The sequence below is a fragment of the Rousettus aegyptiacus genome, unplaced genomic scaffold (assembly GCF_014176215.1).
Source record: "Rousettus aegyptiacus isolate mRouAeg1 unplaced genomic scaffold, mRouAeg1.p scaffold_m13_p_3, whole genome shotgun sequence".
Classification (NCBI taxonomy): Eukaryota; Metazoa; Chordata; class Mammalia; order Chiroptera; family Pteropodidae; genus Rousettus; species Rousettus aegyptiacus.
In genome coordinates this window covers 82,867,630-82,895,414 of record NW_023416306.1, presented here as the reverse complement: position 1 = coordinate 82,895,414, position 27,785 = coordinate 82,867,630, and the positions used below count along the sequence as shown (strand labels likewise).

Genomic DNA, 27,785 nt, shown 5'->3' with positions numbered 1-27,785 from the left:
TAATCTTTTTGCTAGTGGAGTCTTACCTTCAATATGTAAAAAAAAAAAAAAAAAAAAAGCCACATTTGTGAAGTACAATACAATGATGTTTGCTGGTACTGTGAAATCACAATTAGCAAGGGAAAGTTATTAGCAACCATCTACACCTCATTACCTATCCAGAATTAGCTCCAGTTCAGGGGAGAACCAACTAGCAAGGGCAACAGCAGGAGGAGGCAGGCAGTTCAGAGCCTGACTCACTGCCCTGCCTTGCATTATCAAGGGCTTTTAAACAAATATGTGCCCTCAACATGAGAGTACACAATTGCTTAAAGGTGGGAGGCCGGCAGAAACATCTGTTTGATTTCCCAAGTCAAAGATCATCTTATATTTTAGAAAAAGCCTAAATATCAGAAAAATAACTTGCCACACCTTTCCTACCATCATCTCCACTCACTGTAACACATAACTGGTCTCAGATTTCAAAGAGGTTTGAGAAAGTACTAATATCAGTGCATTCAGTTCGACAATGATAAAGGGAAACTGAATGGTGGCCACTTACTTTGGTGGAGGGCAAGACTAGAAGCGAGGTGTGTGGGGTGGAGGAGAATGGCAGGAAGAGTATAGGGAAAAACATAATGTAAAATTGTGTAACTGGGGATGGGAGGCAAAGATGACAGCTGGGACTGGCAGCTTAAGAGAGGAGGAGCTCCCCAGCAGGAAAAACTGAATGTATAGAAACATGCAGCGGAGGGTGAGAACACAAAGGGAATGAACACAGAAGAGCAGATTGAGTCCAATCCTAAGAAAACTGATTTTACATATGCCCTAAGGAAGCAAAAGAACTAGCCTCACTCCATAGAAGAGAGACTATCAGTGATTTTTTTTATAGCAGAAATTCTTTGACCTCCAGAGTAATCACTGAACAGGCAATAAGACTAACTTCTCCCCTCTCTCAGCTGACTACTGCCAAGGCCAGGCCTTTAAATCTAGTCTGCTTTTATTATCTTTTACTTTTTTTTTTTTAAACAGCTGTTACCTTTCAAGCCCCTCTCTACTACTAATTCGCTGTGGGTGGATCACACTACTTCATGCCTCATAACAAAGAGGAAATGACAGCCAAGGACACAAGCGCATTTCTCTTTCCTCTTTCTCTTTCTCTCTCTCTCATATCACGTACTTCAAAAAAGAAGAGAGAGCAAGACAAACTAATACTGTGGTTATAGGCACGGTATTTCAAATCTGTCTAAATCACTTGACTGCTACGAAGCTGTATACACAGGCTACTTACTATACAGCATGCCTACCCTTAGGGTTAATTTAAAAAACGAAATCACTTATCACTCACTATTCCTTAACACCAAAGGCAAGTCATAAGTCCATATGCACCACACCAAGGGCAAGGCAGGCCTTAAGTTCTGGGAGTGGATGAAAATAGGCTAACCTCATTCTCCACAGCAGGAAGGAGGTATATGGGTCTGATCTCATGGATTACTCCAATCTGTAGACAGAGATGGCAGCAATTACAAGGCATTTTTCCAAATTCAAACCTGTTCCTTTCACAGCTACCTCCATTAGGAAGACAAAACAAAGCCTTGGAAATTAAGACTGTCTCTATCACTAGTTTCTAAATCATCCAAATTACACCATCCAAACAGCTAATGGAATGAGCTTGGCATATTTTAGCCGGCCTCCTTCGGAGAAAAAAAAAAAATCTAGTTCAAAATAGACTATGTAGTTTAGTGATTAAAAGCAGCAAACTCTAAAATCAGATTTGTGTGGAGGCACCATCACTAACTGTATGGTCTTAGGCTAGTGACATAACCTCTCTGAGCTTCTTCCTATCTGTAGAACAAGACCAATAATAGTAGCAATCTCATAGGGTTATTGTGAGGATTAAATAGTGCAGCTTAAAATAAAATAGCGCCTGGCACATAGTAAACAATAATGTTAGCATTATTATATGTCTTCATAAACATGCTTAGCAGGCCACATGCAGCAGCCTTTAGGACTGCTCTGCAACAGGCTAGGGAGCAGAAACTTCACACTCAAATATATTCTAACTTAGAACCCAAACTTCTTCAAAAAAACCGACAAATTAATCTTAACCTGAGAACCAGAATATAAAAATTGTAGAAGGCAGTGAAAAAGAAGAGAATTCTTTATTCCTCATATCTTTAGAGCAAACTAGAATGGGGAGTGTGATCACAGCAGTATGGACTCAAGGAGTTAAGTTATAAACCATTAACTCTGAGATATTATGAACAATGTAGAGAAAGCCCACAAGTAATGAGAATAAAAAGAGGCAATACAAGATTCTCCTTTTAAAAAGAAAATAGTAAAGAATAAACCTACCAATTACAAACCAAGCTGCTAAGCAATGATATATGGCAAGATACTGGACATTATTAGGCAGGCCAACCTGTAAATTCACAAAATGTAAGATAAGATGGTAGTTATAGGATTTATGCAAGTAGTTTGATTTCAGCCTAAGAAAAAAAATGTCAGCTTTTGGGTCGTTACCTCCACGACTTAAATTCTCTTTACTTTGAGCAATTTCTTCAAATGGAAATGAAGCTACCTACTTTGCAGGGTATAGTTGTGAAAGTCATGTAGTATATGTGGAAGAGTTCTGTAAATTGTAAAGATCTATGCAAATGTTAAATTACTTTAGGACGAGTAAGGGATAAGCATCTGATTTCCAACAAAGATTTTCATTCAGTCCTATTGTCAATTTCCACTGAAAGGCTAAACAAGTATGATTTACCTAGATCCACGAGTCTAAAAGTTTGTGACAGAAAATAAAAAAAGTTGTAAGTATGATAAGCCATGGGCTTCTCTCATCCCAGAAAACACACACAAACAAAATTTTGCATATAATACAGGGTTATCACAGACAGACCCAAGGTTACATACCCTGCATCTTGATTATACTGCACAATTCCTTTGTAACTTGTACAGCTATTACATGTAATAATACGATATGGCTTTTTATGCAAGCATGTTACTCTGTAATTTAAAGGATGATCTAAATCAGTCCTGGTGTTCTGTTGAGGTACCTCAAAAGCAGTGTGGGATAAAGTGGGGGCGGGGGGGTGACAGACAGGGCTCTGAGACTCACCCATGTGGGGAGAGGAGTTGTCTAACTGTGCTTTTTCTTAATTTTTCAATTTACAAAAAAAAAAAAGGCATTGAAAACCACTGACCCAAATAATTTCAATATGTTTCAAATAGAAAGTGACATTAAATAAAGTTTCCAGCAGTTAATTTAAAAAATTAGAATAATTTTGGTTAAAAAAAATCTGATAAAAATAGAATTTGACACCAGATCTAAGAAATACAAGGGAATGGAAATTTTTAGTAGCGGAGGGAACAATCAGCTCACAAAGGACCACCTATTAACATTTCTTCATGCACGTCTAACATGCTCCAGGGGCTCCGCAACACTTGCCTATGACTCTGAATATCCTCAAATGGGCTTACAACAGATTGCAAAATCCTCGTCACTTAGTCTATACTTAAATAGTCCACAGGTAAATAGCTTCATTTTTAAAGACACTCCTTAAGACTGACCATTTCTTCCTCACCACAGGGAGGAAAGAGGTATTTTAATTTAATCTTGAACAAAGTAAGTGAGGCTAAATATAATAGATCAGGTCCCATTTTGACTGTGACATCAAAATGACCACAATATTACTTTTAAAAACTACAGATGCATCCAAGAAGGAAAACGAAGTAGCCACAAACTGCTGTCAAGATAGTCTTTTTAGGAAACTTTAGAAAATCTGCGTTTTAACTCCACAAACAGTACTCAAAGTTTGGTAAGTACGCAAAGGTAAAAATCTAGTTTTACCAGCCATTACAAACTAAAGATGTCTCATCCAAAAGAACCAGACAAATGCTTACAAACAGGCTGTAATTTGAATAGTGTTCTTAACGAATGATTTGGTTTCAACAGTGAAACCCTATGTATTTAAGCAAATGTTCACAAAAGTTTTCTTGTCCTAAGAGACTGTCAAAAATAGCTATGAGCCAATCTAGAACTATTCCCAAATGGAACCCTGAAGCCAGAAACAATTTTTTGAAGGGGGTGGGGGGACAGTAACAGAGTATATTAAGAGCATGCCTCAGTTATCCTCCAATTATGATTAAAAGCAAAATGAAAACAGTATGCTAGAAAGGTTGAATACTCCAGCTAAACAAACCATTCTCAAAGCCATGGGTAATCACTAATCAAAAGTTAATCTCCACTAGTCACTTTTTCTGTGAAATTCACTTGTCTAGATTCAGTCTAACTTTTGATAACAAGCTCACTTTGTCCCTGATAGCACAACAATCCAGATTTAAATGTTAAAAATAACACAATTCAGCTCATTCTTCCAGAGAATAATATAATTCAGCTCATTCTTTCATCTTCATATATCTGATGAGAATGACAATGAACACAAGTTGTCCAAGATGAACACAAATAGTCTGGATATAATCTAGAACAGGGGTCCCCATCCCATGAACTGTGGACCAGTACCAGTTTGTGGCCTGTGAGGAACCGGACCACACAGCAGGAGGTGAACAAGCAAAGCTTCATCTGTATTTGCGGCTGCTCCCCAGTGCTAGCATCACCACTTCAGCCCCACCTCAAATAATCAGGCATTAGAGCATTGGTCCCTGGTGCCAATATGGTTGAGGACCGGTGATCTAGAAGACATTTTAACTAAAAAGGTAAGAAGCTCTTTCCCCAACTTTCTTTTAAGCAGCTATTCCCAGAAAGCACAGAGCTTTCTATGCACACATTAGCCCACAAAGCTCAAATATTCTGCACACAAAGAAATTCAATCTTTGAATCACATCCCAGGATGTCAGGTAACATAGTTCCAGTATTCCCAGCTGATCCATTATCTTCCAAAACATAAATAGCTTATAGTCAAAACCACACTAAAAATGCTGTTATTATGTATCAAAAGCAAAACTTTTCTTAGATGGCAAAATCCTAGAAGAGTGATTCTTAAACTTTATCAGGCATCGGAATCATCTGTTTAAACATAGACTGCTGGGCCCCATCCCGAGATTCTGATTCAATATGTCTGAAGTGGGGCCTAGGAATGTGCGTATCTAAAAAAAAGTTCTCAGGGGATGCTGGTGTTGTTCCACAAAACATACTTTGACAACTAATGTCTTAGTCCGAAATTGCTAATGTTTTCAACTATTTCAAATAGAGGAAAATAAGGGTATAGGAGTCACACAGATGTTTCTGAATCCACATAGACTCATAGCAGCTGAGTCTATGTTCATAATCAAAAGAAGAAATGTAGCAAAATAGTAGGTAAAAAAACTATTATGACTTCATCATGACTTCAGAATAATGACTTACCAATCCACAAATAACTAATTTGCTAGGGTAGAGGGCTAATGTGTGCACAGAAAGCTCATGCATAAAATCTAGGTCCAGCCTTGTCAATTTTGGGGAGAGGGGAGATAGTCTTGCTCTAAGACAAAATAGTTATAAGAACAGTGTTGAGAAGTGGCAGGAAGAGTAGTTCTAGACAAAGCTGAAAAAATCCAACATTTTTATTGCTTTATGCCAAGCAACTATTAATTGCTCGTACTACTCAGAAAGATAAGATAGTCCATAGCCAAAGATCTCATAACTTAGGGAGAATGATAAAAGAATTCAGTAGGCTAAACAGCTTGGGTTTCTTTCTACAGAACAAGTGGCTTAACTGATCTGACTGGTGGCAATATAAAGGATGAATGGAGAAGTAAAAAAGGAGGTAGGAAACACCTTCAATTATCCAAATGGAAAATGAGTCTGAACTAATTAAGAGGAGCTGCAGGAATGGTGAGATGGCAATGGATGTGAGAAATGTTTACAAGAGAGAATAAACTGAAATTTTTTACCATGGGGTGGATGGAGAGTTATACTGTAAATGAAATAAAGGAAGACAGGCTGAGAGTTGGTTTTGGAGGTGCATACAGAACAGACTATCCTGATGAGAAATACGAATCTGGTATTCAGGAGAGAGGTGGAGGCTGGAGATACACTTGGGAATCATCAGCTTAGGTGGAAGTTGAAGCCATGGGAGGAGATGAGATCACTCAGGGAGGATGAAAAGGGAACTGAGAATGGAACTTTCTACATAATTATAGTTTTTTGCAAAAGATTCACCACTGAATGCAGTGCACTTTTACTAGGAGAAAATATACCAAAATAGAAATTAAATCCCTCCCAATATCTGAACACTTTTAATAATGTCAGGTAAATAATTTATTATTTAGAAGATTTTAAAAAAGGGTCTTCTCATGCTCTTGTTGTCATTGACTTGGATACAAGGCACAGTATCCATGCCAGAAGCCCCCAAAGGAGCTCTAGATTTTACTTGAGCAGCATATGTAATGCTATTAGCTTTTATATAAAAACAGCACCTATTTTTCTTGGGTAAAAAGCTAATTTTCCCAACCAAATTTCCTCAACTTTTAAAAAGGAAAATGTATGGAATCTCAGCCTAAATCACAAGGCTAAACCAACTCTCAGCCTGCACTCTACAGTACAGTACTAAAAAGAAAAAAAGCCAATATGCCATAGACCAAGTGATTCCAGAGAAAAAGTTCACAGAAATAGTAGCTCCTATTTTAGAGTGTGATAAAAGTTCATGAAATACCGCTACATTTATGTTCCTTTTCCTACCTTTCTGGTCCTCTTCAGTATTTCTGTAAAGATTAACCAGATATGGTTTTTGAAAAATAAGGATAGCAACACACAGGCAAGTGACCAAGAAACCATTCTCCACTTCAACAATGACATGAAATGGGAAATTTCCTTCCTCCTTCTAGGCCCCAATTATCTCTCAATCTAAAAAATTAAAGATACTCAATAGAACTATACTGAGTCTTATTCTGATTTTTAAAATGAGTTATGAAATGAGACAAATTTCACACCTTTACCATATTGATAATATGTTGAAACTGCAAACTTTCCCACTACTTAAGTCATCACAGTGGCATATTCATTTATATGGAAAAATTAAATGAATGAGTTCAAGGAACATTAACATGCTGTTAATGGAGATCTATATCTTCCCCAAATTCACAACGATTTATAAAATTATAGTTCATTCCAATAATTTCTTGCATCCCCAAAAAGGGAAGTAACATGGTTTTACATTTAAAAATGATGAAGAGGGGAAAAAAAAAAAAAAAGGGAAGCCACCTGGCAAATTATTCTTAAAATAAGTTATTTCACCCCACCCCACCACAACTCCTACCCTCGTCCCTCATCTCCTCATTCCTCTTATATGGGAATTTTACATTCAATCTGCTCTTACAAAAATTAAGATCCTACTTGTGGAATTTAGTAAGCCTATCTAGAAACAGACTATCAAGAACACTTTCTTAAAATAAAATAGACTTCCAGACAATGAAATATTCAGTGCTAAAATCTCTCGGCTTAGGGAAAACAATCTTACCCAATATAGAAGAAAATTTCATAAGACTTCATCATATATAAGTACCCAAGGGCAAATATTACACTAGGGGTAAAGTAACCACATAATTTATCATTTAAACCAGAAAACTTTAATGAGTAAAAGAGATGCTATGGGTAATTCTGATGGGACAAAAAGCATAAGCTAAGAATTACAGTTACCCCACTTATGGGGAACCTGGAGGTTGTGTTGTACAAGACCAACCAATTATAGTAGAGCTATTCCAGAATAAAATTCCAGGTCAGTTAACTTCCTATTCTAAATTGAATAGATTTATGATTCACAAACTTTTCCTAAGAACTCGGAGCAATAATTTCCCAAAAACTGCTTTACGTATCTATGTATCCGATTTAAAAATATCTAGTCCTACAAAACACCTCCAAATTCCTGGGGTTTTTCCCCCACTATCAAACATGATAAATCCTCAACCCTATTCTCCTACAGTCAATATCACTTGGTAGCTATACCACCATTGGCTCAGATATTTCCCCATTAACCAAAATGGTAACTATAATGCCTTACTGTAAGGTATGTAGTATATAAACAAGCCCTACTTCCTTGATTTCAATTGAAAGTATACAAAGATCAATGAACCCTAATATTTGCAAAAGATAGTTCTCTGATTAGTCTGATAGTATTACATCTAGTAAAATTATAAACTCAGGTAAAGAATAGGTCAAGATTGTGTAGGTTAGCACTGACTCTAGAATGTACTCTCTGATAGTGTTTCAGAGATGAATACCAAACTGTATGGTAATAAAATGCTAGACATATCAATTTAAATTGTGACATTAAAAAAAGGTCTATTAATGTATAGAAATTGTTCCATATAACAACATTATGATAACATAACAAATATGACATGTTAAAATCTGAAACCTCAGTTCTCTTGTGTGTACAATCAGAAGATCTAAATCAATGCTTTCTAAGGTCCTTTCAGCTCTAATATTCTATAAATCTACATTATAAATGGTCAACTGAAATGCAGTATTCTATGAATTCATGAAGATGCATAAGGTGACACTGTTTGTTAGAATGTATATTTTAATAGATTATAAATTATTTTGAAACCAAGATGTCTGTAATTTTGTATCCCCACAATGCCCTGCTGTATTCAAATATACTCAACAATATCTGTTAAAAGAATAGTGAGAAAAAACAACTCTCATTAATTGAAGATTAAGAAAAAAGCTTTTTATTAAATTTCAGCCTATTAACTTGAAATGTACTAGTTATCCTTATCATGCTAATGAGCAGTATAATAAATGAAACCATTTTTCTTTGATTAGGAGGACTTCTCATGATATCAGAGTCATCTTTCTGCATATCAAGATAAAAATAAATTCTAGGAGATTAGACTATGATACATTTGAATTTACTTTTTATTTAAAAAAAAATAAAATCCCTAATATCAGTTTTTCTTGCTTTGCATCCACTAATCCTAACAAGAGAATAAAAATTGAGTATAAAACAGATTTTTGATATGAGATTTTATTTCACAGTTAGAATGCAACTTTCCCATTCGTTTCCAAATTAGGTAATGATGCTACCCATCATCAATTCTAAAAGAAAGTTCAGATTCCCTGTAAACCTCCTAGAATCAAAACCAACAGCCTAGAAATCTCTTTCTTAAAAAGATAAGTTTTAAGAAAATCACCTGTGGGGGAAGGGACAGGGAATAGGACATTTTCTAACTATTCTTTAAAAAAAAATTCAAAAAGATTGCTGCACATATAACTCGATGTCTCTGAAAGTAAATTTATAACAGCAGTAGCTAATTTTTATAAGTTATTTATATATGTCAGGTATAATACAAAGTATATTACATAATTTAATTCACTACATAAAAATACAGTCTACCCCTTAAGGTTGTTATTGCCATTCTACAGATGTGCAAAGGCAGGATGTATACCCTAGCAGTTATAATTGCACAGCTCAAAACACTGCACTATACTGCCTCACTGGCTGTAGTGCTTTGTTTACATTTAGATCTAAATGATACTCTATATACATTATTTTATTCGAAAATATGTTTATCTTAGAATGACTGACACACAGCATGTTCTACTTCTTTCTCATCAATGTTACCAGTTCAGGCCTTTATCACTACTCATCCATCCCCAATTATCTGAGATACCTATACAGAAATTCTAGGCAGGCCTGTTAGTTTAAAAAATATTGGGCATTACTAACTGTAACCAATTGTTTTAAGCTGGTATTCCCACCTAGTAAACTGGAACTTAGTAGTAGATCTCCAGTTCTTACTGGCAAATCTCTAAGGTGGTTGCTAAAACCACACACATTTAAGATGTTCTTCCCAAGAGAAATTAAACTAATAGCAATTTCAATCTTTTGCCAGGCAGAGACTTAACAGCGCACCTCTGCACTCTTCTATCTCATGCATATATTTGAATTTCAAAACTCAGGGCAAATAACATAGCTTTTCTCACAAATAAGTCCATTTTTCACAAGGTGATTGATTATCTTTGTGCTATTTTAAAGACTCTTCCTTTTCTTTTAGTCTTATTTCATATATGGACACATGTATTAATATAAATACAGATAATCATTAACTTTGCAAAGTATCTACGAGACCTCTTCCACGCAGATATCGAGATTGACCAAGTAGACTGTGAATCAAAGGTAAGAAATATCCTTGTGCAAAAACTTCAGAAGTAGGTCTACAAAGGGATCACCCATTTTATCAATTTGAAAACCCTATTCCTCATACCCTATGGATTCTTTGGAACAACTAGGGGGCTCACTCTCCCCTAAACAGCAATACTTTCATCCAATTAATAAATTGAGAATGACTGTACAATTTACAGTCTTTAATGAGTATTTAGTCCTGTTCTGTTAGATCAAATACGGTATTGTGTTCAAGCTGATAAAATATAAAATGCAATATATGCTTTAAAAAGTATTTTTAAAAAACCACAAATTGAAATTCTACTCAAATAAATCTAAAATTTAATAAAAATTTTAAATTAAATTAAAAAAGAAAAAACTTTCTGTTGCTAGTCTGAAAATACCTAAATCTTATTCTTACCCCAATCTAACAGATATACAATGGTCTAAAAGAAATTGTAATTTAGTTGCAGAACCCTTACTGAATCCTGTTCACTAATGTTCCATCCATTAAAATCTGCTACCTGCTCGATGTCTCCGGAAATCCCTAAAGTGAGTCAACAATCCAAATCTATTCTCTTCTCCTTCCATAATTACTTTTCATTTGCTTTCTCATCATCTTGTTTCAGGTCTTCCTCTAATATCTCCATGATGAGGTGGAAGATCAGGTTATGTTACTTACCTAGGATCCCAAACACCAGAAAAATACTGCTGCTTCTCTTGAAAAGGGACAGCAAAATTGTACCCAGAATGCGTTAACAAAAAATTAGCAGAGTTGTACCAGAAATTATCCACATAGCTAAGATATTACATGTGTGAGCATTCAAGATTTCCACCAAAAAATACACCTAAAGATAAAAATACAGTAATATATTGTTCTTTTACATTTAATGAAAGTTTTCCGTTTGGAATGAGAAAGGCCTTCTCACTGGGCCATTTCTACATCAAGAATTCAGTCATCATCAACATAATTCCCTTCAATTACAATTAGTAACAAAAGATGAATTCTAGAGGCTCCATACACTTATATAAGTGAAAAATATGCCACTCCAATTACTATCTTCAAAATAAGAAGGCTATCAATACCACAATGAATTATAATTGATACTCTTAAAACACTACAGTCTGTAAATGATACATCTATACAGAACAAGCTGTGAAAAGATACACAACAAACTACTAACTGCTTATTCCTAGGGAATGGGAATCAAGGGGTAAGAGGAGTAACTTTAATATTTTACTTTAAACACCTGGGTACTGTCTGAAATTATCACGTAAGCAAGTCCTTTCATAATTTTTCAAAATCCAGTAACTTTCCCCTTTTTTCAAAAACTTAAAATAATTCCATGTCAAAATGCTAGTTAAACACTATCCAACACAGTAAGGTTCATTCTCTCTTGTCTGTTAATATTCCCTCCTGTAGTTGGTTATATTTATCCTTTGAAAATTCAACCTGATGAAAACTTCATTAGATTCTAGGCAACGATGGCTGGCAAACATGCTTCTGGTAACCTCAGTCTCACCTGGTACTATTGGGCCTGTCAAGTTTTTCCAATGGTGTATTTTGAGAGTTTAAAACTTGATACAATTCTAGAGCATAGCCAAATGGATAGTGTTGCAGAATGGTAAGGTGACACTCTTAAGACATAACTAAAAACAAATTCTATTCAAATTCTTTCCCATGATGACTTTAAAAGTTGTTAAACTATACATACCTATTACCAAAATACAAATGCCAGCACGCTCATATTTCTAGTAGTAATTTGTAAGCAATTTTCACTATAGTTTAATGTTATTCCTACAGTAAGAACTACTACTCTGCATACTCTAGTGGGGTTTTCTTTTTTCCTTTAATGCATATCAAAATTTGCCCTTTCATCATACAGCTATAAAATCTGATTTCTCCTAGCACCACCCCCACATCACAATTGACTTTTAATGTCTACCTGCAACTGGGTAGCAAATTATATGCCCTTTGGGCAGACATTTCAGAATGTTTCATGTGCACTCCACAATAAGTGGTAGACTTGCATGAAAGCACTAAAATTTACCAGTCTATAGCAAGTCCCTCTTATTTCACAATCAACATTTCGTTGCTAGCCGCCTGCCTGGAATTCTTTCTGCCTTGATGTCCTCAGTTCCATTGGAAATTAATTTCCTTTATAACTAGGCCTAGAAGAATAGCTGATCTGTTTCTGAGAAATATGGACATTATGACCCTGTGGGGATTAAGATTCAAAAAGCATTTAGCAAAATCTCCACCATAAAAAGGAAACCATTAAAAAGCTACTAAGAAAAGCAAAAATAACCAGAAGTCACAGTATACAAACACTGCAGCTTAAAAACTAGTCAAGTAAACTTTGTGTTTTACAAGTATAATAAAATCTGCCACCCCCTCTGCCTCAAAAAGATTCAAACAAAACAGAACAAAAATTGTAAAAATGCCAAGTATTTACCTAAAAAAACTGAAGATACTAGAAAAGACAAGACCAAGTAGGTATGTGTAAGAAGAAACTAAAATTAAGATAGGAAAAATAGAAAGAAAAAAAAAAGGAGGAGGGGACTTTACAAAAATAATATATACATATAAAGCACAGAACTCTGAAAAGGGTCTCAAAATCGATTGTACTGTGGAGGAAAACAAAGATGAACAACAGAATTACGAGGGTAGAAATAAAGCACATTTCTTTTACTGCTTTAACCATTTAGATCATTATCCTAAATACCAAATTTTCAAAAAACTTTCTGCTGCTAAAGTCTGAAAACAAAATGTACAGAAAGATGTATATGCCTCTAATGTATTTTGTAAGAACCAAGAAAATGTGGAACTTTCAAAACATTCACTGGACAACCCGAAAAAAAATCATACATCAGGGATTCCTAGTAAAAATCATGTTGCTAAATTTCTAACTAAAGCAACAACTACGAAAATGTCTTTTTATGGCAAATCTTATTTTGAAGGTGCAATAAAGTGCTGCAGTACTAGCAAAATTACCTGCTCCCACATCACTTCAAAAGCAAGTATGTGGTGACAGGAAAAAATCTAACTATGAGCAGTGAACACATAATACAATATGTATATAGACTTACTGTTGAACTGTATACCTGAAACTTACTGGATTTTGTTAATCAATGTCACCATATTTTTTAAAAAAAGAAGTAAATACCACACTAAATAATGTTCATTGCTATGCTAAGGTTGAGGACTAACCTGAAAGACTAAGGAGGCTGATCCGTTGAAGTAATTTGGAAACAGCACGTTCAGTGTTATAAGTATCAGGCTCCAAATAGCTTAAAACGAGCAAGGACCAAATGCCTTAAATGGTAGGTAGGTTGTGTGTTAATCAAAAATAAAAGTTTTTAATTACTTCCTTGCTTCTGTTAATAAGAAGGGACTAATGCCCCCCGTATTAGAGGTTTCAAATTTCATAACCATTTCACTATAAAATACACAGTTAGCTTTCAAACAGATTAAAAATAAACCAAGATAATTGAAAGGATATTAGTAGCAGAAAGAAAATCTTATTGAGTACATATTTTGTGTCAGGTATCGTGCTGTGTGATTTATGTATGCGATCTCATTCCAACCATCATCCTGTGAGGTATTATTTCTAATAAACAGATGAGGAAGCAGAGATTAAGAGACTTGCCAAAAATCAAGACTCCCATCCAATCTCTCAGTCTTCAAAATTCATAATATAATCCCCTTTGGTGAAGAGGATGCAAAATGGGGTCCCTCTGACAGTTTTATTTGACCAGCACAGTATCTTTGAAAGTCCAACTTTCAGTGTGTTCAGTCAAAGCATGTATTGTACTCTCCAATTTAGCCAATGGTACTAGCCCTGTGGTGAGTGAGTTTGCAATCCCTGCTTTAACGCATGTTAACAAAAAGAATAAAAACAAGTGAACAGCTGCTCTCACAGCCTTTACATTCCTAGAAGAGGTATGGCTTTGACCAGTGGTTGTTCTGGGGACTAGATGCTGTAATCCTGTGCCAGAGGACAACTACAAAATGGAGACATTCTCAACAGGGGTTGCTCTGCCTTTTAATGGAGAATTCTGAAATTTTACTGTATTTTTGGTTGACACAAAAATTGAGATGGCACTACCGGCCTATAGTGGGCTGGGATCAGGGATCCTCAATATCCCACAATGTAGTAAGTCTTGTACAGCAAAGAATTGTCCCTCGTCTTACACAACTTTCAAATGATATTCAAGATGAAAACCTTGTTCTGCGTCAAGAACCTAACTCGATTTTAAATATACCACAATGTATTCTTGCATGGTTTTAAAAATCAGTTTTCCAGGAATGCAATTACTGTGTAAAAAGTGAGGAAAGACTGTACTTTGTTTCATTTAGAACTTTACCAAGAGTTGTTCGCCTTTCATAAAATCAGATTATCAATAGCCTGTAGTATTTGAATTACCATATAGTAAAGATGTAGTTCTCAAATTTGTGGCTTTTGTAGTTATCATATTCTTGGTTTTTCTATATATGAACAGCAGACTACTTCATTGTCTTTGTCTGAAGCTATGCCTTTACAAAGCTTTTACAAACTGAACTATTTTATTATAAGTTATTTTCCCCTTTATATACATTTAAAGCATTATATATATATTTTTTTTCCTTAATAACGTAGTGAATTTCACTTGAGAATTACAAAAAATGTGTTATAAAAAGAGGACACAAGATAAATACTTGGCTTTACTTCTGTCACCTACCTGGGGGAAGGAAGCAATGACGATGAGGAGTAACAGGGTGTCCCTATACCTAGATTTAATTTGAGATGAGAGCAGTACTGGGAGGCATACTTCAAAGATTAGGGAAATTCAATATCTACCTTCCCTAGGTAGAATGGATAATTCAATGAAAAGTCTAGTCTGCTAACAACCATCTAAAATGCACTTTATGATACAATCATCATTTGTTAGAGAAATCAACCGTAAAATAATCTGGGCCTTCTCTTTAGTACCTCTCCTGTTCACTTTTCTATGAACTGCCAGAGTTGCAGTTAACCCATTAAAGGTAAACACTTTATAGGTAGCAGGCCCTACAACTCAAAGCTATACATTTATGTCACTTCACAATATAGCAGTTTAAAAAATTTTTCCATACATTACCATTTAATCTCATAAAAACTTTATGGATTAAGTGTTATACTAATTTAAACAGAAACCAAGGAAACTAAAATGGAAATAGGTTTTAGGCTACCACTAAATCCAGTGCTCTTTCTATTCAACTAAGCTGCACCACAAAATGACCTTTTTAACAGTTTTTTATTCCCACTTTACAATAGTAACAGAATATATCAATTTACCTCCCCTGTAATATTGTCTCCAATTGAGTTTAGGCATTAAATTTACACTACATAAATTTTCTGGTTTCAAAAAAACTATGTTAACACTTCTTAAAACTGCCTTAAATATTTCACATAAATATGTATGTTTTTGATTATGCTTTATGTAATTTAATATTATTCACCCTGGAACCTATTATATTGTTCAATTTTTGTTATTCTTATAGCCACCTAGCCCCAGTTTACACTGATAAGTAGTAACGTCTCTGGTTAAAAGGCCTTATAATAAAGCTCATGAAACTATTATTTCTCTTAGTACTGAAATTTAACCATAAAGAAATCACATCCCCAGTCTGCAGAACATACATCCACTTTTTCTGACTCTCTAAATCAGATGGTTATAACTCAGCAAATGAAAATTATTCTGAACCCACTAGGAGGAAAAGGGTGAGCTCAGTCATATCTTCATTCATACCTTTTTTTCTTCTAAGCTAAGAATACAAATATATTCCAAGCTCCCAAGCAAAAAGCTGAAAAAGGAAATTTTTGAACCAATAGCCTCAGAAATATCTTTATCATATACCCTACTGTCTTTGAACTATTTCAAGTGAACTCCCATCTCTACCAAAGTATTACAGCACCTAGCTCCCATTTATAAAGAACAAGCCTGGGCTTCTATCACAGCAGAATTTTGACTGATTAAGTGGGCTCGAACCCGTCGCCAAGGCGGATGTACTTGAGGGAATTCACGATCTATTTGTTCTTGGGATTCTCCTGATGTCCGAACTGGTTGCACGGGAAGCCAAGCACCACTAGGCCCCGGGGCCAGAAGCGCCGCTGCAGCTCATTCTCTGGGTGTAGCCTGGACCGTTGTGCCTCAGAGCTACACCACATTCTCAAAGAGCAGCATCTTGCCCCGCAGGGAGCTCAGGCTCACAGGCTCCCCGCCGGCCAGTGGGCGGCCAGTGGGCGCGCAGAGAAGGCATATTCAAAGCGCTCTGGCCAGCCGCCAGCTGAGTGTCCCACAGGTTTTGGGAATGACAGGGGAGCGCTGGGGAGCCAGACGATAAGGCTTTCTTAATAGCTGATATTTACTATATAAATGAAAAAACCTAATTTCAAGGAGCCAAAGGTTAAACTTTTACCAGGTTTCATCCAGGCTAGTGAATGAACTTTTATGCAGCTTATGCTTCTGTGTATCACACACAGATGGAAAATAATTCATAGTGTAGGTTTTTGTTAAATAAACAAAAAGAAGTTGCTTATGAAGGTTATAATAAACAGAATCCTATTTTAATGAATTCCAAAGTTAATCTACCTTTTTCTTGAATTCATAATCATAGAGCTTTAGAGTTAGAAACAAATCTCTGACTCTTCAAAACTTCTGGAAATCCCATTTCATTTCATATTCATTTCCATAAAGGTTTTTTTCCTCCTATTGAGCTCTTAAACAAGTACAGTAGTCCCCCTTTATCCATTGTTTCACTTTCTGTGGTTTCAGTTACCCATGGTCAACAGCAGTCTGAAAACATTAAATGGAAAATTCCAGAGATAAACAATTCATAAGTTTTAAATTGCAAGCTCTTCTGAGTAGTGTAATGAAATCTCAAGCCATTCTGCTCATTTTCTCTCAGCATCCGTTTGTCCGGCATATCCATGTTATATATAAGCAACCCATCAGTCATTTAGCAGCTTTCTAGGTTATCAGATGGATTGTTCTGGTATCACAATGCTCATGTTCAAGAAACCCGTTTAACTTAATAATGGCCCCGAAGTGCAAGAACAGTGGTGCTGGCAATTCAAATATGCCAATGAGAAGCCTTAAAGTCCTTCAAGTGAACAGGTGGAAGTTCTAAACTTAAGGGGAAAAAAATCTTATGTCGAGGTTGTAAAAATCTACAGTATGAATATTCTATCCATGAAATTGCCTAATTTATAAATTAAATTTTATCACAGGTATGTACATATAAGTAAAAAAAAGTATATATTGGGGTCAGTACTAGTCCAGTTTCAGGAATCCACTGAGGGTCTTGAAATATAACCCTTGAAGATAAGAGACTACTGTACTAGATATGAGAGAGTGCTTCCCTTTTCTTTTGAAGTCCCTCTCAACCAGCTCTTTGCCCTACTTATAATGGCTCTGACAATGAGTGAGTGCAAATAACTACACTGCTAGTTTCATTAAAATGATCTTAATACTAAACCTATGCTTTTCTTCCCTGTGCTCTAAGCTATTGCTCTTTGATACAGCCCATCCATCTTTGGAGACTGCCTAATTCCCTTACTTCATTTACACTGATACCTTGAAGGTATTAAAATAGATAATCACATCCCCCTAGCGCTCCCTTTCCCTAAATTTAGCTTCTCAGGCTTTTCTCTTAAGTCTTAGGCTACCATCAATGTAAAATTATCTGCATCTTTTCCTAAATGTGGTTGGAAAGTGTTCATGATTATTTGGAGTTCAATAGTAGGACGAAAACAATTACACTGTTAATAGTACCACACTTCTGATATGTGATCATCAGTATTTGTCTAAAGGTAATCCAATGACAGTTCACTGCAAGTTATCTGAAACCTCTTTATAGTTGCTCTTTTCCAGGTAGCAGTTTCCTGGTTTGCCTTAAGGACATTTATTTCATCCTCTTTGGTAAATGATTTGAAATTCAGCATTAACGAATATAATTTCAATGCTGGAACTGTTATGCTTTTTTTTTCCGGTTGTTCCACAATGGTTTTCCAACCTGCTAAACTTGCAGAATCAAAAACTTATGAGTAAAATTTAATATATTCCATCAACCAAAAAATCTTATCTAGCATATTCTTTCAATCTATGGATTGAAAAGTATTTCACAGATAGTTGCCAACACAGGATATCTTGCTGCCTTTTTGTCCTCCAAGAAGCAACATCTCTAAAAGCAAGAAAATAATCTTCTCTAGGATTTTAAACATGAAAGGCAAATGATTCTTCTGTGATGGTTCTAACTTTCCCTCTCTCCCCCTTCCCTCGGCTAGTGTTCAAGTCATTCTGTACTCACAAGAAATATGCCTCAAACAACAGCATCAGAGTAATAAGCACTCAGCTCAGAAAAAATAATGTGCTCCCAGCCCTGTATGCAACCAGTAACTCAAAGGCAGGGGGGCTAAAGAATAAGGAACATATGCCCTAACATGAAAGGACAACAAAACTTTTCAGAAAACTTGTGTTTTGTTTATGAAATTCAAATTACTGTACTTCCCCTTTTTTCCAAGTTCAAATAGGATAAACAAAAAAAAAGTCAATGGAACTAATAGCCAATGTGTTAATTCAATAGTGCTGTATTTTCTTTACTAATAATGACTAGTAGCGGTACATGTTGATATTACTGATAAATGCCTCAAGAAAATCCTTATTGTTTACAAAAATCATGAGATTGTTTCAGATTATATGGCAGATAAAAAATAAAGCAAAAAAGCAAAACTACTCAATACTTGAAAATGCTGTTTTTCAAATATGAGTCTCATAGCCAATAAATTATGAAATCAATTTAGAAGGTCACGACACTTCTTTAAATACACTATAGAATAAGGATTGATATTGTTTCACAAAACATTACATATTTCTGCATATACTTAGTCACAAATAAAATCTATTTCTCTATCTGGGTCACAAACAAAAGTTTGAAAGTCTTTCTAAAGAGCCTTTATATGTTTAAAGTCATTTCAACATGATTACGTATGAACCAAATTATCTCTATTTTACTAATATTAGCTAATCCCTAATATATTTCAGCACCTAGAAAATTTTACCTTGTAATGTTAACTTTTCAGGTTATTTTTAAATTAACAAGCAGCAAGGATGTGGCTGATAACAGATGACGATTATATGGGAGTTTATTACATTATTCATTCTACTTTTTATATGTTTGACATTAACAAAAATGTAAAAAAAAAAAAAAAAAAGGAAATAAATCTACCTAACAGATACAGATAAATATAAGAAATCAGTATATAAATTGAGACTGACACATCGTTTCTAAGGAATACCAATCTAGGAACTTTCTCAAGATTTAATTCAGATAACACTTGGGTTGCCTTGTTCAACTATAATGGACAGGTTTAGAAGTCAAAAAAAAATACATAAGGGAAAAGAGAAACTAAGGCGTAAACGAAAAACAAACCTCAAAATATAAAATAAAAATACAATTAGTTAAGTGTGCTTCACTCTGTCTTCATTGCCTCTTCAACAGTCAACTACTTCTCAACCAACAGAGAGAACACAAAATATCTACCTATCTGGTAGTGACTGTCATTTAATCATTTAATTCATCTGGCAATTTTTCTGGCAAGTTTAATTTGAGACCTCTATAACAGACACCATTCTGCCCTCCTCGAAACAAGAACTACAAATGTAGTCTGAAGCAGATTTATAGCCAGTTGGATTTCAAAACAGTGCAAACCTCAAATTCAGTTTTCCTTATTTCCAAAGAGTAAATTTCTAAAAACTTACTAAAACAAAGTATTCTCTCTCTAGACCCTTTACCCATCAGAGGCAGTACCTAAGCTGTAAGATAAATAGAGTTTTGCGATGTTAGAATTGGAAGGAAATTTAGACATCATCTAGTCTAGTGGTTTTCAAATACTATCAGGAAGAAAAGAAGAATCAATGTTATAATTTATAAATGCAAGCACACTCTTACCTTTTGTTAACGTATCTTACTGCATATGGAACATTTTGCCTTGTACTCGGTCAGAAAGGACTTGATATTTTGTCTTGTATTTTATATTTAATCACTTTTAGAATGTGAATATACATTTGGATATGATTAAAACTATTGTCACAATTTGTATTTTGTTTTCTAGTAACAGAACCTTACATAATATATATAGACCCCTAATACTTTCAAAGTGATTTCATATCATCTCATAATTCATAGAAGCAATATTCATAGAAGCAATATTTGGGTGTAACAATGATTAAAACACACACACACACACACACACACACACACACACACGCACAATAAAACAAAGTGAAGAAAAGCATATCCAAAGTGTTATACTACTGGAAAATACTATAGAGTATACCATAAGGTTCTAGTAACTAAGATCACTTGGAAAGACTAGTCTTAAAACATTTCATGATTTTCAGAAATGCAAAAGAATACCATTCAGTACTTTTTAGTACAAGGAACTTAACATAAAATGTTTCCATCAAAGTCTGCTTTAATGAAAAAATAAGAGTTGTTGTTTTTTTAATTTGAAACATTAACAAAAACAAGAAACAAAACAAAAAACCAGAGAGTGCCTGAGGAACATTAACTATGTCTCCCACTAACCTACTGTACACAAATAAATGTAGATACTTAGGAAATTCTTTAAATATCCAGTAAACTCCATTTCTACACAGAGCTCTGAGCAGTCAAGTAAAAATAACCTCAATCTAATTAGGTTTAATTAATAAATGTATACTTTGTATATATGTAAAATCAAACAAAAAAGGCCACTTTTGACTTTAGATAACTTTTAAATAAACTCTTGAGGAACAGAAGTATTTTACTTACATATTCAATTTTTTAAATTTAGACATCAATACCACTGGAATGATGTTTTTACATTGGATCACAGAAGTATTTCACTTTAAATTCAGTGAGAAGTTTATGGCTATAATCAACTAATTTTATTGAAGAGTTTTCCTGCCTTCCTAAAGCTATTTCGTTGGTAAGGACCAACTAAAATTGGGAATTCTGAAAGAAAAATCCACAAAAATCTCACAAATTTTAAAAGCATTTATCTAAGGTGCTTAGAATTAAACTCCATATCATCAAATGCATTTTTATAAATTCATGCCAAATGACGATGTTTTGTTTAAAGAAGCACACTGAAAGCCAAGCCAATTGTTGACACAATGGTGATTTTGTACTATTTTAATTTTGATGTGTGAATTTACTTGAAAGATCCCTATTTACTCTTTCTGATATATTCTATTTTTCCAGATGCTCCTCATTTTTGCTTCCTGCTTTTCTCCTTGTACTACTGTAGACTTTCTTCTTTTTCCTTTTCTCTTACAACTTCATTCTCTATTTCTGATGCTGTCCAGATTGTGTTCTCACTGTAAATGGAATGCATCAGAAAATTTTTCACAGAATTTACTTCTGCCAAATGTCTTTGCATAATTTTATTCAAATTTTTATTGAACATCTGTGTGATATTTAATATAGTCATTCATTGTTTTTCTACACATTTCATTTGTATAGATACTGGCATCTTATCTCCTTTCCAAATTCTTGTAAAAAAGTTTTTTACAGACATCCGGCAAAGTTTCAGATTTTATATATGAAACATCTTATTTTGAAGAAGTACCTCAAACTAAATAAAAATAAATTTATATTTAGTAAAAAATAATAAAGACAACACAATAACATTTTGCTTTTTATTAATATATAAAGGTATACTCCACGAGAGAAAATATTTCACAAAAAAACTGAATTAATGAGAAAAATAAAAGGATTCCTTCAAGACCATATAGTCTAATTTCTCATGGGGATTTGTATACTCAGACAAAGTAAGGTCTGTAATGAACTTCAATCCTAATTTATGGCAAATATTTGGACTGTAGAGTACATTTATATTTAAGGGCTTTTATTTCCTTTTGTTGTTTTAAACCTTGGTACATTAACAGGTTAAACTATATTATGTCTGGCAACATAAAATCCCATCTGCATCTCTTTCTAATTTGGATCCGGTAACCTTGGAAAAAAAAAGACTAAGAGCCCAGCAACAGGTCCTGATGTAGTAACACGGCCTTTCTACTCCAGATCCCTGAAAAGTTTCTCATGCTTGGGTGCTCCATTATGTCAGTAGTGATACTTTCTTTGGTCAGTTGCCTGAGAGACTGGAGGCTTATGATCTTCTCAGAAAATGCTTTATTCCAAGGCAAACTATTTCTTCTGGTCATTTAAATTTTTATTTGGGTTAATTACGTTAAGATCTCTTGCATGACATTTGGCATGTCATTCGTGCACAGATGCCATAGATAACATCTGTCTTCTGTTACTCATTTCACTTCACCCAAAGAGTAAATGCACAATAGCAAATACACATCTAAAAAACGACTCAAGGAGAGAAAACTGCCAAACCACTGAAGCAAACAGCACCTGACAGAAAAGAAAAAAATGTGTGTATTATGTAATGCAAATATTGACATTGTTACAAAATAATGCTCACACCTAGCTAGGATCACCCAAGCAAAATGGTTTCTTAAAATTTAGCTCATTAATAATAAAATTCATTAGACTCTTCTTTTTCTCCCACTACACTGTGTTAATTATCCAACTTTATATTTTCAGTATCACATTTTTACACTTCACTCCACATTCATTCATCAGCTAACATCTCCAAAACTCCCACTGTGTGCCAGGAACTACATTCTATTTCTCTTATTACCAACTAAGGGATTCTATGAAGAAATATTTAGTTCACTGAAAGAAAAAGAAAGTCATGAAATCTCCCAGACAATGAAATGGACATACAAACTTTCTTGCCAGATCTGAAATTGTAGCACTGCTGATCACTTTTCTTAAAAGTTACATGTGCGAAAGTGCAAATCTCTCTGTTCAGGGCCTTCAAATGAAGTTAACTTCATTCAAGGTAATAGTGAGTTACCATTAACAATTAAATGTTCAATATATATATGAAGAAAGTAAGTAATAATGCTACTCTTTACACACAGTAATATAGTATATTACAGTACAGTAACATGTTACCTATAATAAAAATGGACTCTGAACTGAGACTCACTCACTATATGCCAGGCAGAAATCTACGTGCTTTATGGCCATTATCTCATTTAATCCTCACATCATCCCCAAGGGATTGGCATTATTATAAACCCCATTTTACAGATGATAAAACTGAGGCTTGAAAATACTAAGTACTTTACTTATTCAAGTTCATTTAGCTACAGAGAGCTGGGACTCAAACTCAGGTCTATCAGGATCCCATGTCTGTGCTCTTGACTATCATAAGATACCACTTGGCTTATACTTGTTCAATTTAATTCTAGTCTAAAGCTTCTGAATGTCTTAGCATTTTAGGAAAACTTTCTTCCTTTAAAATGAACTACATTTTTCACGATACATTCAAAAATCAACACTTTTCCATAAGGATTTTACTGGAAACTGTGGTCCTTCAAGTTTAAATATTTGGATGAGAAACAAAATCTATCTGAATGGAAAGTCTTGAATCTCTATGGTAATAGGTCACAGAGCTGCAAGAGATCTGGAGGGTCATCTAGTCCAAATTCTTCCTTTTAGGAATAATGAAACAGAGACCTTTTGAAAAACATCTACACTCAATTTATAATACCACATACCCAATCCAGAAACATGTAAGTTTTGGGGGTTTTTTAAGTCATCATTTTGAAATCTAACATTTCAATATCATACAGAGCGCATGGTATCCATTTCTGAAGCACTGTTAAGAAAATGCAAACTCCATAACACAAAAGGTCAGACTACTATAAGGCTATTACCAGTTGAAAGTTTGAATCTTATTATGTTATAGAAAGCTATAAAAAAAAGCATCCTTATCTATGTGTACTCAAATTCAGATGATAGCCATTTCTTCCTTGAATTAAATTTACATTCATTTAGGTCAACAACAAGTTCAGCTTCACTTCACCGGTCATGTCATGTGACTGAATTCAAGCTCATTTCAAGGAAAAGGCTGAACGATGCTGTATTTGGAACACATATTACTGAAAACAACCAGATGAGTCTTTGAAGGCCTATCCAAAATCCTTGCTTTAGTTGCTAAGAAACTACAATTTCACTGTATTATCAATCATTGAAAGATGCTATGCCAGCAGAGAGATTGTTAAGATCAAGAACCTCTCACCTATGGTGCCAATTGAAACCATGCTATTTCCACAAATCAAATAGCTCAAATTAGTATTAGGCTTAAGTCATATTGTCAAAACAGACTGTTGGTTAATTGGTTAAGACAAATCAATCTAGCTCTACACTGCCTTTCACAGTGGCCTATGCTTTGGAGGAAAACAGGAAAAATACACAATATACTTCACACATATTCAATGCTAGAGACAGAAAAATGTTTCCTTCCTGACCCTTACAGTGATAATTCAAGGCCATGAAGCATACACAGGATTTGATTGGTACAATTTGGTATAACAAATGCATATTTAACTGATGGTGCTTTTTCAATCCTTTATTGATATATTTTCACTGTAATCTTCAGCACTTTAAGCATGGATTTGCCTTAGATTGCTTAACTCCATTGGCTCTATCACTGATTTTTTTTCAAAGTCATTTAAAATTTCAGATATTCCAAAAGAGTAATTTCAAATTGTTCTAGCATAACAACAAAGAAACACTGAAGGAGTACCAAAAATACTTTATAGTTCACTCTCTAGTACTGACTTCTTATAAATACTATAAAAATATTTTTTAAATCTCTTAAAGGCTGTTTCCACAAGAGCAGAAACTGATTCACAATACTTTGTCTCACCAATGAAAGATCAATTCAGCAGCTGAACCGTAACACATGCCTTCGACAATCAGAATCTTTTAATCTAGATCTGATACCCCATCAGCGTGATTCCCCACCACTTCTCCATCCTCTCTAAAGAGCCTGAATTCAAAACCTACGTCTCTCGTTTTCACTGTACACTGCACGCATCCCAGGCAGGGATTACTTGTGTGTTCCTCAGAAATAATGTCTCTTCTGTCTTGAAACTTTTAGATCTTAAAAACCCATTTTCTCCATTTCCTTCTTTCCAATCACTGTCCTCAATCCCACCACTGCAGTTCCAGCTATGTGTCCCTGCCTTCCCAAAGGCCCAACCAATACCATACAGCGCTTGCCACAACTCAGCTCTTTCCTTCCCGAACATATCTTTCACACTGCAAACAACGTTACGATCCCGGTTTCCCACATTTCACTCTCTTCGTTTATTCTGTGTTCCCCCATCTCCAACTCTACTCCCAGGCACCCTTCTTTCTCTAATAAATATTACCCGTACCTCATTTTCAACTCTTTCTCCCCATCCTTCTGCTCATTTTTTCTCTCCTTATTTAGAAACTCCTTTTTGCTCTCCCAACCACTACCCTAGAATGCCCAACACTCCACCCTCCTCTTCAAACCCAGCCCTCTTCCCCCCCCCACCCCGCCCATGTCGTTTAAAGCCACTGCTGCTTCCCCTTCCAGATCCCCAACTGCAGTCAACCCACTACCTTAGCTTTCCACCCACCTTCCGTCTACCTCTATATCCAAGGTTCTCTGATTCTTCACTCCCTTCTTAGGGCTCCAGTACTCTTGCTCTTGCTCAGTTTTCTCCAGGACTCCTTTACCCACAACGTGTCCTCTACATTTTAGGGATGTCATCAGTCCTACAGGGCCCCAGTAGAGTCCTAGACGACCCCTACGCCGGGGACCCCCGTTCTCGTGGGAATCCTGACGACACCACTTCTCGTCGCCTTGAACACAAACGCCGGTCTCCTGCTGTCTTCTTAATAGCTGCGCCCCCTCCTCATCCGCCCCCGCTACTCCAGCTCCTCACGTCGGCTTCCTGAGTGTCCCCGACTCGGAGCGACGAGCCCCACGATGTGGCGCCTCTAAGTCAGCAATACACCTCAGGCTCTTATCTGACGCCCCCACCTCTCACACTGGCGAATCCCGTTCTCACACCCGCGCCTCCAACTCCGACCCGCTTCTCCTCGCTTTAGCTCCGCAGTCCCTCAGACTCCCCACCAGCCCCCTTCCCCTTACTCCCGCACCTCCTCAGGCCCCGGACGGCCGCCGGCGCTCCACAGCCCCCGCCCGACCCGCCCCCGGCGCCCCGCTTACCGTTCTGAGCCGCGCCTGGCCCTGGAAGAAGGGAGCCAGAGACCAGCAACAGCGAGAGGGCCAGGGCGCTGGGGAGAGACGAGCCCGACATCCTCCCAGCAGAAGAATGAACAGCAAATGGGCCAGGGCCGGAGCCGGGGCCAGGGAAGGGAGGGGAGGGAGGGAGGGGGCGGGCGAGCGCGCGAGGGAGTGAGCGAGGGAGGCAGCGGTGGCTTAGCGCCGTCCTTCTCCGTCCTCCTCCTACCGCCGCAGCACCCAAGCCTCGCGAGACCTTAGCTCCTGGTCGTGGGCGGCTGAAGAGTGATGGTGGTAAGGCTCGCGAGAAGAAGCGACCTCAACAGATGCTCCCGCCCCTTGGACTTCGAGTGCCCGCCCCTGCAGAACTGATTGGCCAGGCTCTGGGTAGGTCACGTGCCCTGGGCGCTTCTGCCCACGTGACGGAGCGAGGTTGTGCTGGGGCTGGGGGGGTGGGGGTGTCCCTCCAGTTCTCTTGGCCTGGGGGAAGTGCGAAGTCTGCTTTCGCTAATCCCTCTGTGAAATGTGTCTCCCCTAAATAAGAGGAAGCTGTAGGAACCTAATGTATTTCCTCCACCCGTCCTGCTCTGCAGTTTGAGTTCTTGGCTGCGGAATTTGATGCATCAAGTCTTGTTTCTCGCCTTCCTCTCATTGTCCCTTATCTAGCTCCAACCTGCCTCTTTAACCTATTGTTTTAACCTTCCTTGCTAAGTGCGGCACTCCCCAATGCTGGATATCACCTTTAACTTTTCTGCCTCTACACCTGCTCCCTCCACCTGAAATGTCCTTTTTTAACTCTTCTGTTTTCCTCTCCCCCATTTTAGCCTTATTTTAGATTCATAAAATCAACTAACCTAATTGCTAGAGTTTAGTTAGACACTAAATTCTACAAGTAAATCATGTATTAATTCACATGAAGACTATTCAGAAGCATTTTCATACAGTGAACCTTCGTCGAGTACTTGCTTTGTACCAGGTTGTTCACACCTGCTGTGAAGTCCAAATGTAAAGATGCTCCCCATTCTTACGAAGCTCACAACCTAGTCTATCGGAGGAGCAGGAGCGAGGAAGAGGACAATTGACCTAGCAAAACGACCCATAAGAAAGAAGCCAGCGAAATGCTCTGGCAATGTGGCCACAACTTTTTGCGTGGAAGTTTGGGACTTTCTCTTTTTAAGGGTACCTTTTGTCCTCTCCTCAGCGCTACCATTCCTTGGTTGGCAAAGGAGTTTCCGAGGCTTAGCTCATCCCTGACTCAGAGCGGACATCCTGGGGAGAATCTATCCAGTGTGAAACTGAGAGGAGCCAAGTAAACAATCTTGATGACCTGAGAACTCAGAGAACCTGAAGGCAGGCATTCTCGCCATGACCCTCACATGCTCAAGCCTAAGTAGGCACAAGCTTTAAACATGAACTGAAACACTGGTGGTTCCAGACTGAACTTTCTAGCCAACACTAGAATAACAATTATGGCATGTTGTTTATTGAAATGAAAACTGTATCCCTCACAACCTCAGGTGTGTGAATAAAAAAAGGTTCTCGTGGA

At 36.4% G+C, this 27,785-nt stretch overlaps 1 protein-coding gene and 1 long non-coding RNA gene across 7 annotated transcripts in view; both read right to left on the bottom strand.

Moving 5' to 3' along the window:
• Positions 1-26,497, bottom strand: part of NPTN (neuroplastin) — a 61,719-nt gene extending 35,222 nt beyond the window's left edge. For 3 of the 6 annotated variants that reach the window (XM_016124967.2, XM_016124968.2, XM_016124971.2), the window contains exon 1: positions 26,225-26,483. In XM_016124967.2, the coding sequence (XP_015980453.1) occupies positions 26,225-26,315 (91 nt within the window). In that variant the 5' untranslated portion in view covers positions 26,316-26,483. Of the gene's footprint in view, positions 1-26,224 lie in introns of all 6 variants that reach the window. The other 3 variants (XR_004956237.1, XM_016124969.2, XM_016124970.2) reach the window with 2 other exon arrangements.
• LOC118614997 lies at positions 978-26,102 on the bottom strand. The gene is made up of 2 exons (XR_004956238.1): positions 25,629-26,102; positions 978-22,515 (listed from the first exon to the last, which is right to left on the bottom strand). It is a non-coding gene; the product is annotated as an uncharacterized LOC118614997 (long non-coding RNA).
• Positions 26,498-27,785: the final 1,288 nt, after the last annotated feature.